Source organism: Rattus rattus, chromosome 13 (genome assembly GCF_011064425.1).
Source record: "Rattus rattus isolate New Zealand chromosome 13, Rrattus_CSIRO_v1, whole genome shotgun sequence".
NCBI lineage: Eukaryota > Metazoa > Chordata > Mammalia > Rodentia > Muridae > Rattus > Rattus rattus.
In genome coordinates, this window is record NC_046166.1 from 6,862,231 (window position 1) to 6,875,587 (window position 13,357).

General features: G+C 55.2%; 2 protein-coding genes across 2 annotated transcripts in view; both read right to left on the bottom strand.

The window, feature by feature from the left end:
- The window catches only part of Stab1 (stabilin 1), a 30,865-nt gene extending 25,267 nt beyond the window's left edge, over nucleotides 1-5,598 (bottom strand). Inside the window, exons 1-3 of the mRNA XM_032919206.1 lie at nucleotides 5,410-5,598; nucleotides 555-691; nucleotides 142-257 (exon numbers count right to left, since the gene is read on the bottom strand). Coding sequence (XP_032775097.1) covers nucleotides 142-257; nucleotides 555-691; nucleotides 5,410-5,490 — 334 coding nt within the window. The 5' untranslated portion in view covers nucleotides 5,491-5,598. The remainder of the gene's footprint in view (nucleotides 1-141; nucleotides 258-554; nucleotides 692-5,409) is intronic.
- Nucleotides 5,599-8,964: 3,366 nt separating this feature from the next.
- Nisch (nischarin) overlaps nucleotides 8,965-13,357 on the bottom strand; it is a 36,454-nt gene continuing 32,061 nt past the window's right edge. The window contains exons 17-22 of the mRNA XM_032919428.1: nucleotides 12,677-13,088; nucleotides 12,164-12,454; nucleotides 11,549-11,705; nucleotides 11,037-11,165; nucleotides 10,438-10,599; nucleotides 8,965-10,174 (exon numbers count right to left, since the gene is read on the bottom strand). Of these exons, the coding sequence (XP_032775319.1) occupies nucleotides 9,564-10,174; nucleotides 10,438-10,599; nucleotides 11,037-11,165; nucleotides 11,549-11,705; nucleotides 12,164-12,454; nucleotides 12,677-13,088 (1,762 nt within the window). The 3' untranslated portion in view covers nucleotides 8,965-9,563. The remainder of the gene's footprint in view (nucleotides 10,175-10,437; nucleotides 10,600-11,036; nucleotides 11,166-11,548; nucleotides 11,706-12,163; nucleotides 12,455-12,676; nucleotides 13,089-13,357) is intronic.

Here is a 13,357-nt window from a genome sequence, read left to right on the forward strand (position 1 = left end):
GGGAGCCACGCCCTCAAGGCGCTCACTGAGTGAGCAGTCGGAGGTTGAACTGGGTCGAGGGCATTATGGGTAGCCCTCGGATGAGGAGCTGGGGGCTGGGGCGTAGGATGACTGGAGCAGGGGAGGCGGCCTCTTCCGTACCATAGCACTGGGATCCCCAGTAGCCGGGGCAGCAGGCCTTCTGTACCACGTCCTTCCAGCACTCCTGGCTACAGCCACTTAAGGATACCACAGAGCCCCTGAGCTGCAACTCGTAGCTAGGAGAGAGGGTAGGCAGGCGGTGGGGTGGTGGATGTCACCCTCCTCACACTGAATCCAGGAATCTTATCCCATCCACCTAGCCCAGGGCTGAGCTCAGGCCCCAGCGCACAGTAGGTGCCCCAGGAAACACTCTTCCTTCTCTCTTCCTGTGCCTCCTGCTCTGTGGGGGGGCACCACAGGTGTGTGCATTAAGGACACTTTGTTTGCTCCCCCGAGGTCAGTGAGGCTCCTCTAACCCCCCCCCTCCCGCCACCCTCCTGAAGGTGGGAAGAAGCGATTGGGTGGGCCCATACCGACAGTCCAGAAGTATCTTCTCTGGGAAATTCCGAGACCAGCCCGAGGGACATAACCGCCTCCTAATTGCGGCACATGCGGTGCAGGGGGTGTGAGTGATGAACTTGGTGTGGATGTCACAGCGTTTAGACCGCACCTGGGCCATAGGCAAAACGCACGGTGAGGGGCCTGGAACGTAGTCTAGCCTGAGTCCATGCGGACTGCACCAAGGCCACAGTTTCCCTCTGGTTCAGTGGAACAAGCAAGGCTAGGGAAGATGCTGGGAAACCTCGTTGTCATCTCCTGTCCCCATGGTCCCCATGTCTGGGGTGGAATGCCCTCAGGCAGGAGACTCATCTCTATCTAAGGTGAGCAAATGGAAGTCCCAAGGTAGCCTTTTCCCAAACTGTCATAGGGACAGGGTGTAAAGCAGGGTCTGGAACCTGGACTCATTGCATAGAGCTGCTGGCCTTCTTGGTCCAAACAAACATGCAACAAGCCTCACGCTGTGTGCAGGACTACAGTGACTTCATCCTCAATCTGTCACACTAGGACAAAGTGCAAGCTTTCTGCCAAGCACCAGCGCTAAGTGGAGGCTCTGGCCTGCTGTTAGTGCTGGGCAGCCCCATGGTAGTCCTGGCCCAAGGCTCTACCTCCAGATAGGGAACCAGCACCCAGGTGATGACAGACAATGGGGGCAGCGGGGAGAACAGGACCCAGGACGTTTTAATTTCATTTCTGTTGTCGTGATAAAATACCCTGATAAAATGCAATGTAGAGGAGGAGGGTTTATTTTAGCTCACAATTCCAGGTCATAGTCCATTATTATAGGAAGTGACAGGGACTTAAAACAGTTAGTGGTACCACGTCCACAGTCAAGCAGAGAAAAGTAAAAGCAGGGCTGGAGAGGTGGCTCAGCAGTTAAGAGCACTGACTACTCTTCCAGAGGTCCTGAGTTTAATTCCCAGCAACCACATGGTGGCTCACAACCATCTGTAATGGGATCTGATGCCCTCTTCTGGTGTGTCTGAAGACAGCTACAGTGTATTCATATATGTAAAATAAATAATTCTTGTATTAAAAAAGAGAAGTAAACAAAAGCATACTTCTTAGTGTTCAGCTTGCTCTCTACATTTAGACAGCCCAGAACCCTCTATGTAGGGAATGGTGCCACCCACAGTGGGCACCATTAACAGAATCAACACCATCTTCCATAAACATACCCACAGGCCAACCTGATCTAGGCAATCCTTCACTGAGATTCCCTTCTCAGGTGATTCTAGGTTCTGTCAACTTGACAACTGAAACTACTCCTGGGATTTGGACCTGAAGGTTGTAAGAGGGTCAGTGCTCTGGCTGAGAGGGTAGCAGCAGAGTCAAGAAAGAGAGCAGGAGATGGAAAAAGCAAATGCCCCTGTGTGAAATGCAGGGTAGCCTGAAAGAGTGTGGGAGAGCGGCTGGAGGTCAGGCTGACAACAAAGAGCTAAGCTTGGGTGAGACCCAGTTGCTGCACCCTCAGGCTCAGTCAGTGAGCTGTTTGTGGTTGTTTTAAAGTGTATTTGTTTACTTTCAAGACAGGGTTTCTCTGTGTTACCCTAGATGTCCTGAAACTCACTCTGTAGACCAGGCTGGCCTTGAACTCTGTCTGCCTCTGCCTTCTGAGTGCTGGGATTAAAGGCTTGTGCCACCACTGCCTGTTAAATTAATTTTTATTTTTTTTAAAGCTTTGATACCGGTTTATATGGTATGTCCCACATAGCCCCAGGCTAGCTTTGAATTTCTGAGCCTCCTATCTTCACGTGTGGGCTACCACACTTGCCTCAGTTAGTGATTTAGAGAGATGCCTGACCACTGTGCGGAGGACCGAGTGGGAGTGGGGAATGAAGCCGTCGCTTGAGGGCAGCGGGGAAACAGAACAGCGTGCTGGAGAATAGAAGGTGTTGGTATTCGGTTTAAGCTCCACCCCCACAGCTACCTGGCAGCAGCCAGGTATGCTCCGCCCAGCAGTTGCCTGGCAACAGCCAGCTGTGCCTGACACTATAAAAGGGGCTGCTTGCCCCCTCCTCCTCCTCTTATTCTCTCTTACCCCCTCTTGCTTTTTGTTCTTCTCTGTTCTTGCCCCCTTTCCCCTCTCCACGTGCCCATGGCCGGCCGCCTTTCCTCTCTTCTTCTACTCTTCTCTCATTAAACCTCTCCATGTGGAACCATGGTGTCTTAGTATTTTCTGTCCAGGCACGGGCCAAGATTTAAATCCTAACAGAAGCTTTGAAGGGCGCCTGCCTGCCGCCATCCTGTCGTCCAATTCAGTGGCCTGAGATAACGTTCAGCAGAACCTCCACTGGGACCACCACAGCGCCATACCCCAGAGCTCAGACAGAGCTTATAGTTGTGAGAGAAAGGGCTGAGAGGAGGTACATATTGATAGGGGAATGGCTTGGAGAAAAACATGTTCTCATCTTGAAAATGCTGACCACACAGTACTACAAACTGGGTGTCTCCAGAACACCCCTTCCCTAAAACGAGTTACAGGTGAGTGGCTCCCCAAAACCAGAGATAGAAAGAAAAAAAAAAACCACTTTCTTGCAGAGTGTACAAAGCCCCCGGCCTCTCTGCTTCCGTGATTTGCCTTTTCCACTCATGCCTCTGCGGTTGACAAAGAGGGAAGTTACTCAGCGAAACCTCAGGTCATGATGTTATGTTTGGATTCGTCATGCCAAAGCTCCTCTCTGCAGAGCCAGGTCATGTCTAGGAAATTAAGCAACCGAGTTTCAGGCTCGGGCATACGCTTGGCTGACAGTGGGCTCCCTTCAAAGCTGTTTGCCTAGGCAGGCAGAGCGGAAAGTACAGTGGCCGCTCGGGTTGGGCCTCTAGAATGGTTGGCCAGGTTTGGGTAATGCTCAGGGTGAGTCGAGAGCTGTCACTCGGAGGGAGGCGGAGGGCGGAGGGGGGAGAGCTTTGCAAGTCCGTGTGCAGTGGTGATGATGGATAAGCCAACTGCCGAATCAGCACTCTCCAGGGACCACACCCAAGACAGGCACGCATCTGCCTAGCAGCGGCAGCAGACGGAGCCCACCGCCCTGCTGGTGGTGATGCAGCTGGAGGGATGAGGTTGGATGGGCTCCGTCTGAGTCAGGGGTCTGCTTACTGGGAGCACCTTCGGACCTGCCAGAGTGCTTGGTTCAGGGCTGGGTTTGCCGTGCCTGCTTTCTATGCGTGCACGGTGGGAGAGCCGAGGAGACAGACACCTTTAGGCCCAGTAGCAAGGTGAAGAAAACTCCTCCAAGCTGAAACCAAGTTCCTGGGGAACCTCTGGGTTGACCGCCTAGAATCATCTAAACCCACTAAGAGTAGAAGGGCCTTTGGGCTGCCTCCCCCTCCTCTGCGTCAGAGCAGGAAGGGACAAAACTGGGTGCTGGCCGATGCCCTTGCTTTTGTACCTTGGCTGTGGGTCTCAGGCCTGTGCTCAACACAAAGTAGTCCCTGGGCAGATGGATGGACACACGTTGAGACCCTCGTACTGGGAGACCTCCCTGCATCAGCTGCCGGAGCCTGCTGTGCAAGTCCTAATGCCACCTCTCTTGCCTGTCTGACTCAGGGGTGTCCTTGGCCCTTTGAGGCTTTGTTCCTAGCAGTTGCAGCTTGTGTCTCCCGTCAGACAGGATGAGGGACTGTGAGGGGCAAGTAAGGCCAGCATTGCTAGGTCCCTACCCACGAGGACTCAGAACCTCTACCGGCCGGCAGGGCCTCTGTCTCAGAATTACAGACTTAGGACCGTTCAGAACCACACCAGGTCTCTGACAAAAAGCAAACCTCCAAGACGAGATTTCTCACTGACCTCTGTCCCCATTGCCCAGAACACATGTGGCAGGTGCTTTCCAGCTTGGCACAACCCTGAGAGCTTGTGGTTTTCCATCATATTCGTTCTAGTGTCCCACCTGCTCCACCCAGCCCTGGCCTGGCCCTGAAATCCTTTTTCCACAGGACCATAGGGAGTATAAAGATGAAGTGCTCCACGGCAACCTGGTGGTGGACCCCCTCCCTTTGCCACGGGAGCATTGGGAGCTGCCTAAGAAGTAGAAGAACTTGGTCTCATGAGGGAAGCTCCCAGCTACAGATCTGAACTCAGTCTCCACACTTGCGGGAAGCTCTTCCCAAAACTGACACAGCAGATGCAGACTGGGGGGGACCCGGGACAGTCATTCTGGCACTCTTGGACCCCAGAGCCGCCAGAGCCGTGCTACAACTCCTCACGAGGCCCTGTCTACTCAGCGCACTGTGTGGGGAGTCGCAGGCCTGAGTACAAACCACAGGTTGTGGCCCTAACCATGGCTCCAGAGGGAACAGCTTGTTTCTGTTCTCCTCAGGCCTTGGATTGCTAACAAGAGAAACAAACAAGCTGGCGAGGGGGCATCTCTGAGACTTAAGGACATTGGTGTTGGTTGCTGTCTGCCCAGTGGCATGGAAGGTGGGTGACTCTCACTCCTTCCAGACAAGTGTGGTGCTGGTTACAGGCATATATGTAGCCGGGTTCTGAACGAGCCCCTTGGTTTATAGTTCCCAGAGGACAGGTAATGATCACATTTAAAAACCCCAGGTGAGGGCCGCACAGACTATGTTCTCAGTCTGGGAAGAGAGCCTAGGAGGATGAGACTGGCTCTGTCCCTGTTCACTCACAAGCTGGGGAACCCAGGATGACTGCCCTTAGTACATGACCAGCTAGCCAGACATAGAGGAGAGGGAGTTACCGAAGCCTTCAAACTTCAGTAGAGCAGCCACAGACTTCAGCCTGGCAGAGCTGACGTTTAATCCCCCCCAGCCCATCTAACACCAACCATTACAGTCCCTCCCTGGTCCCTGACCCTGGCTCCCACTCACCGTCTGCCCTCTGATGAAGCCGGAGCCTGCCAGGCAGAGGACCAGGATGCAGAGCCAAAGGAGGATTCGGGGCTCGGCCATAGCAGGCAGGTCCGCTGTCCGAGACAAAAGTAGTGTGGAGACAGTGATTGTAACAGTGGGAAGTTCGTGAGCTCCGAGAGGCAGGCATGAGGAAGGGGGAAGGACGGGGTGGGTGAGCAGCCGCTTTAAAAGCTATCCGTCAGCTCACCCCCACAGGAACCCACCAGGATTTCCTCCTCCCTATCAGCAGCCCGCAGGCGGAAGGGAAGACGCTGGCCAGTGACCCCCACATGGACGACCTGGGCCCTGCTCGGGGCTTCCTGGCCCAGGACACAGCTCCCTGGCATCATGGTCTGGAGGTTCAGACACCATTAGCCATCTGCCCGGGGTCTAGGGGAGATTCTGAAGCAAATTCAAACACCGATAAATAATTTTCCCTGCATCTGTCAAGCCGGCTTCTCATTCAGAGGCTTTGGGGTTCTGGTGGCTAGGAGAGGGTTGTTAGGCAGCCAGCTACCTCAGTCTTTCGGTCCAACTCCAGGAGAGACGGAAACACCATGCTGGCCTCTCAGACTGGTCTCCCCTTAGCAGCCTCATGGCCTCCCTGAGCCCACCTCTAACGCAGCAGCCACAGCCTAGGTTCCATCGCCTATGACACTTCAATCCTTTCCATGCCTGTGGTGGGTGTCTGTGACGTCCCCAACTCCGCTCAGATGGCAGTAATGACTGGGTAAAGCCACAGAGCACAGCCTGAGGGGTTCCTTTAGTCTTTTGGGGACCTCCACTCAGGCAAGCCCAGGATTCACGGATTCAAAGCAGTAAAGAACTTGAGGACTGGCCGGTATGAAGTAATACTGAACTTTCATTAAAAAGTGTTAAAAAAAAAAAAAAAAAAAGCACACCCAAGAACTTGTGTACAGACTTCTCAGTCACCAGTCCCCATTTATTAAAAGACTTAAGGGCTTTGTTGCTGGTTTTTTGTTTGTTTGTTTGTTTTGTTTTGTTATTTTGTTTCGTTTTCATTTTTTGTCTTCCTGAGACAGGGTTTCTCTGTGTAGCCCTGGCTGTTCTGGAACTCAGTAGACCAGGCTGGCCTAGAACTCACGCATATCCACCAGCCTCTGCCTTCCCGAGTGCGGGATTAAAGCTGTGCCCACCACGCCCAAATCTATTTATTTACTTTTCAAACACTACCCGGTCCTCCCTCACAGAGTCCCTTCCCCAGGCCCCTTCCCCTTCTCCTCTCAGAGGGTAGGGACCTCCTGGAGCATCAAGTCTCTGCAGGATTCGGTGCATTTTTTTTTCCCCACTGAGGGCAGATCAGGTAGCCCTGTTGGGGAGAGGAAACCGCAGTCAGGCTGCAGCTTTAGGGAGAGCCTCTGCTCCTTTCCTGGAATCTTCTTTCCTTCTCACATCCCCGTACATTTTCCTTTTCTACTCTGCCTCTTTTCCCTTTGGGTAAGGTCCATGTTGCTTCCTTTTCCCGGGTAGGTGTGATCTCTGGTGTTGAAGCTAATTGGTTTGGACTAAAATCTCTTGCTGTGCCCACAAACCAGACGCATAGATCTCGGTTGTAGCCTGGGGCTTCAGTGAGTGCGGCAGGCTTTCTCATTAACTGGCCAACTAGTTAATGAGTACAACAGTCCTTTCTGTCCCCTGTAGCCTGGTCTTTTTGGGGGCTGTCCTTCTCAGTGCTGCCTGATCCAAGAAGTAGGTTTTCTTTTCTCAGATAAACTCTGCTACTTTTTTTAAAATTTATTTATTTATTATGTATACATCATACAGCTTTCTGCCTGCATGTATGCAACTACAGGCCAGAAGAGGGCACCAGACCTGATTATAGGTGGTTGTGAGCCACCATGTGGTTGCTGGGAATTGAACTCAGGACCTCTGGAAGAGCAGACAGTGCTCTTAACCTCTGAGCCATCTCTCCAGCCCCAACTCTGCTACGTTTAACTAGTTTAAGGCTGTGTGAGTTGTTGGCCTAGTGCATGTTGCGGGTGCTTCACACTCAAGCCCCAGCCTGGCCTGGGTTTTCCTTTAATGGAGGTTCAGAGCACTTCTTTGACCTGACCCCAGGCTTCGGGGCAGCCTAGGGCCTGATTTCAGCTCCTCTGGTGCTGGCAATCAGTTGGCACTGCCGTATTTAATAGTTTGCTTTTTGCCTCTCCTGGAGTGTCAGCTGAGAAAGAACAGGAGAAGAAAGGAGAAGAAAGATCTGGGCTGACACAGATGTGCTGCAGAAGAGACAAGGAATAAAATGAAGTAGTTTTTTGTTTTGAGATGGCTATGCCCTGGCTGTCCTAGAGCTCTCTCAGGCTGGCCTTGAACTCAGAGACCCACGTGAGTCTGCCTCCTGAGTGCTGGAATTAAAGGCGTGCGCCAGCACCTGCAGCTGAAGACGGTTACCTCTGCCTGTTATTGTCATTGTTAGAGGACCACAGGCTCAGGGCACCCAGGGACTTCAGCTCCCTTTATGCTTGGGACACAACCGCCTCCAGTTAGGCATCCTTAGGACCAGGCTGGAGGCTGCTGGGCTGGGTGTGGGAGGCTCTACTTGCTATTGCCGATTTCTCTATTTCTCTCCACCGCCTTCCTCTGAGACAGGGTCTCTGTAACAAGCTGGCCTTACACTCTTGTCCTGCCTGGATCTCATCTTCCTGTTTGCATTGGGGTTATAGAGTGTTACCACACCCCTGCATCTGTGAATGGATGCTATGTGGTGCTAGGGATGGAACCCACACCTCAGGCTTGCCTGTTCTCCCTTGGCATGCCCACCTTCCCAGTGTAGAGGACTGGGTTGGCCTTTGAGGTCTGGCTAGAGGGGCATAGACAGTAAGAAATCCTTTCTCGGGGAACTTAGCTGCTGCTTTATCCACATTGCACACCCTTTCTGAGGCATCAGGCTCTCCATGCTGGAATCTTGGGAACACACACACACACACACAGAAACATTGAACATACTATATATACCACATACAGACACCACACACACACACACACACACACACACACCTACTAGACAAACAACCTGGGGCCTGTCAGCCAGTCTAATCTACCTCTCCCACAACCCCGCCTTTCTCTGATGAGGTGAGGGGTGGGTGAACAGGCCCTGATGTAGTGGTGGGAAAGAAGTGGAGGAAGGGTGGGGTACGGGGGCTGAGAAATCCTAGGTCTTACTTGGCAGGGCCCCACCTTGCCACTGTGCACCCTCCAGTCCACCTCTATTGCTTGTCACCCTCACCAGACCTGGTCCCACCCAGTAGCAATCGCGGTCTTCAGGCCTCACCCTTAGACCGGGATGCAGGACGCCCTGAGCAAGTGATGGAGACTGTTGGTGGCTGTAGAGGGGGGCCCTGAAGAGCTGCATGGACTACTCTTTACCTAGGCCCCTGGTTTGACCACAGCTCAGCATGGCTCTGTCCTGGGGACCCTCCCGCCTTCCCCTCCTCTCTTTTCTTGTCTCCAGTCTCCCCATGCCTTTGGTTGACGCCCTTTTGGGACCCCAGTTATCTATAACCTTGAAGACGCAGGTTGTGTCAAACTCCATTTTATTAGAATAGAGAACAGAGGCAACAGGAATTATACTCGGTGCTGGCAGGCGGCGTTAGGTCCCCTGCATTGGCTCTTGGACCCATGACCTGGGAACTCCATGGGCTGTCCTCTGGTTTGGAAAAGCCCACAGAATGGGAGCTGGCTACTCCTGCTACCAGCCTTGCAATGGGCAGCAAACACCCACAGTGACAGCAACAAGGACTGAACTCAACACCTCAGGAAGGACGCGGGGTTACCAGGTCCACAGCGCCACGCTGAGAGCAGCATCATCACAGACAAACAATGCTGGCCTGTCTGGCCATGCCACTTCAGAGGCAGGCGACACAAGGGACGCTAAGGACACAAGGATGCTGTGGTGGGGTGGGCAGACTTCTTCCCGGCATTAGGAAGGGTTAACTGAACACACATGTCCACACTCTCTGTGGGAGCCGGGCACATGTGTGGGGGCCATGGGCAATCGATGTAGGAACCAAGGGAGAAGAGAAAACCTTAGAAAGAACCCAGAAGGCTCGCTTCCCCGCCCGCCTCACAGGTGCCAGGATTGGCTGGACACGGCAGGAGGCCGGGCTGCCCGCGCACTAGCCAGTGAGCTCCACAGGCAGCTCCCTGCCACAGAGCGCTTCCCACTGCCGTGCGAGCAGTGAGATCAGCTTTTCTCGGCTCTCAGCACTGGGCACAAACACTTGCCACTGCACCTCCCGGCCCTGCCCAGCCCTACCAGGGCCACCCGGCATCTCCCCGAAGTGATCCAGGGTGACACTCCCCATGAGGTCGTGGCCCTGCGTGTCATCAAAAACAAGAGTGAGGGCCTGTGGGTAGGGATTGTAGCCCATGAGCACCCGGTCTAAATCCCGGACACGGCGGCCATCGTCTAGCCGGTATCTGTCCCTCTGTGGTGGCTCTTTGGCAAATTCAGGCAATGGATAGTGGATGTAGTCCTCGTCCAGGAGAAAGATCTCAGCACTGGTCAGTAGGAGTGTCTTAGGGCGTAGTGGGCCCCTGCCCCGCCCAAACTGGGGTGTGATCACCTGGAAGGCCTGGATGTACAATAAGATGCTGAGGGCTGGATTCTTTGCAGGGTCAGCCATCTTCTGTGCCACAACATAGGTCAGGTCCCCGACCTCTTCCTCACTGGGGTAGGTGAACTTCACGCGGCTGGAATGGATCAGCTCATAGTTCTCCATTTTCCCTGCAGGAAGAGACATGGGGGTGTCTGAGCAGGCCTGTGGTGCAATCAGAAGCAACAGCAGCCCACACTACCCCAGACTCTAATGAGAGTAGTCGAGGGGGCTCCAAGCTAGAGCCCAGGGCTGAGAGGCAGATGTGCTGCCGGCTTCGGACTGCTGGGATGGCCTCTGCCATGGGGAGGACCACAGAGAGCGGGCCAGCGAGGCAGAGACAAGGGAAAGGTAGAGACAGAGGCAGTGAGGGCTCTGGGTGTGGACATGGTACCTGTATTCTTGTCCCCAAATTCTGAGTAGAAGTCCTTGTCAATAGGCTCGGGTGAAGGTGTACGTTCCAGGGAGGACAGCACTAGCATAAGGTGCTGCAGGAAGCAGTGTGTCAGGTAGCTGTCTCGAGTCAAGCATGTGACCACCTGCGTCGGCGAAGAGCCTGCACGAGAAGGGGCTGGTCACAGGTATAGGCCACCGTTCCCACCCCTGCCAGGTCCCGACAGGGTCCACGTGGGAGGGCATCATGGGAGATGGCCATATCTCAGGCAGGAAGGGCTGAGACATTTTTCTGAAAGGGGATAGAGGCATTAGGGAAAGAGCTTAGCTTTCTCCTTTCAGGAAGTATGAGTCAGAAACATCCTGCCCCTAAGCCCAAGGCCCATTCTGCTGCTCCCTGTACACTCAGCTCCTGCCGCAAACCGTGGGGTGGGAGTCCTGCCTTCTCAGCAGTTCCTCAAGTTGCTTCCTCCTACCCCAGTAGCCGGCTTGTCAGTGGAGATAATGTGTCATGTGATGCTGTACCTACATGTGCGAGGTGGAAGCCCACTGGTGACACTGGCCTTCACCCAAACGGGACAAACACATCATGTCACTTACCCGTCAGCCGGAAGTACTGATCGAAAAGGCCGACGTTGACTGACTGCAGGTCACTGAGTTTGAGCACAAAGCACTGAGAGATGTGGAAAGGACTGTTGTTATAGTCAGTGTTTTTCTGGTGCCAGAAATCTGTGGTGGAGAAGAGGCTATGGTTAACTGCGTCCAGCTGGAATGCCGCCTGGCAGAGAGCCAGCACCACCTGCACACATGGAGGACCTGGGGGACAGTGGGTGTGGTGTAGGAGCCTCATCTGCTTAGCTTGGTGGAGTCACCAGGCCACTGCATGAGACTCCTACTGAGATCCAAGGGACGGAGGCTGCCACATGCCTGCATGTGTCAGCCAGTTCCCACGTTCCCTAGCATGGCGCATTCACGGTCAGCCCTAGGTCTTTGTAGGGTCTAAGAGGGAGGTGCTGTCGGAAACCCTCTCTCAGGTGAGGGGCTTCCACCCAAGTCCATGGTTGGCTCTTAACCTGCCCCTGGTCCAGGAGAGGTCAGGCTAGAGCACCTACCCTGCAGCGGTTCAGAGAAGTATCGGCGGAGGCCATCATGCAGTATAAAGTACACAGCCTTGGTGGACAGCAGCACGCAGGCGGTCACTTCCAGCCCCGGGGTCTGGTAGAACACCACTGACGACCACAGGAGGTGCCTTAGCTCCTCGTTTTCAACCTGGGCAGAGAGGTTATGTGGGAGCCTGCAGCAGAGGAGGGTGGGGCAGGCCACACCCCTTCCTCTGGACCACACTTGAGTGCAAACTCCAGGCCGCAGACCCCTCCCTTTCTGAGAGTCTGGCTAATGTGGTTCCTGGCAGGCGTTGGGCGAAGAGAGACAGAAAGCTCATCACATTTTTCAAATAAACTCAGCAGAGAGGAGGGAGAAAAGGAGGAAGCATGGGGATGTAGACCTGGGCCAGGGACGCCCAGAGCCAGGTATGACAGAGGGCACACCTGGCTAGCTGAGTGGAAGACCTCTTGACCCAGATCCTTAATCCTGTGAGCAGACGGAGCTCAAGACCACATTATGCCAAGAGAAATCTGGGACGTGAGGCTGTCCTAACACAAACTATACCCTACCCTCGGGACTAACTGGGACAAGTGCCAGTCACCTGGGCCAGCACCTGGCCATACCTCGGCAATGCTGCTGTGAAAGAGGTCAATGATGGCGCGCCCCCGAAGACGGGCGATGTGCTGGAGTGATGGGCAGACTGGCAAGTGAGAAGGGATCTGATTCTCTTCAGACGTGGACTGGATTAGGCGCTCACTTGGGTACTGGGCAGGGACCTCTGCGTGGGCCCCCGCTGGAGCCTGAGCCTGAGCCCCTGCCGGAGCCGGAGCCCCCGCCGGAGCCGGAGCCCCCGCTGGAGCCGGAGCCGGAGCCCCCGCTGGAGCCGGAGCCTGAGCCCCCGCTGGAGCCGGAGCCTGAGCCCCCGCTGGAGCCTGAGCCCCTGCCGGAGCCCCCGCTGGAGCCCCCGCTGGAGCCGGAGCCCCTGCTGGAGGCCCGGCTGGAGCCGGAGCCCCTGCTGGAGGCCCGGCTGGAGCTGAAGCCTCTGCGGCTGCTGGAGCCTCTGCTGCAGATTCGGCTGCGGCTGGAGCCTCTGCTGCAGATTCGGCTGCGGCTGGAGCCTCTGTTGCAGATTCGGCTGCGGCTGGAGCCTCTGCTGCGGCTGGAGCCCCTGCTGCAGATGCGGCTGCGGCTGGAGCCTCTGCTGCGGCTGGAGCCCCTACTGCAGATGCGGCTGTGGCTGGAGCCTCTGCTGCGGCTGGAGCCCCTGCTGCAGATGCGGCTGCGGCTGGAGCCTCTGCTGCGGCTGGAGCCTCTGCTGCAGATGCGGCTGCGGCTGGAGCCTCTGCTGCGGCTGGAGCCCCTGCTGCAGATGTGGCTGCGGCTGGAGCCTCTGCTGCGGCTGGAGCCTCTGCTGCAGATGCGGCTGCAGCCCCTGCGGGAGCTGCAGCCTCTGTTGCGGCTGGGGCTGAAGCTGTTGGTGGGACTGCAGCTGGAGGCGGAACTGGAGCGGGAGCTTCTGCTGGGGTCTCCTGCAGCCGCTGCTCAGCACTGTCCCAGAGATCCAAGAAAAGCCAACTAAGCATGTACCCATAGAAAGTCATATATGCAAGTACCAGAGCATGATGGACAGCCACCCAGGATGTGCTGCCCTTAGGGTCACTGGGAGATCTACCACACAGAGCAGGGAACGTGTCTGGGTGTGTGTGTGCAAGTGGAGGTGGGACACGAGACTCAAAGTGGTCCTCAGTTTGTTTTGGGGTATCTTTAGGTGGCCTGGGGACTTCTCGGCTACCACTGCACAGCCATGCTGGGGCGTC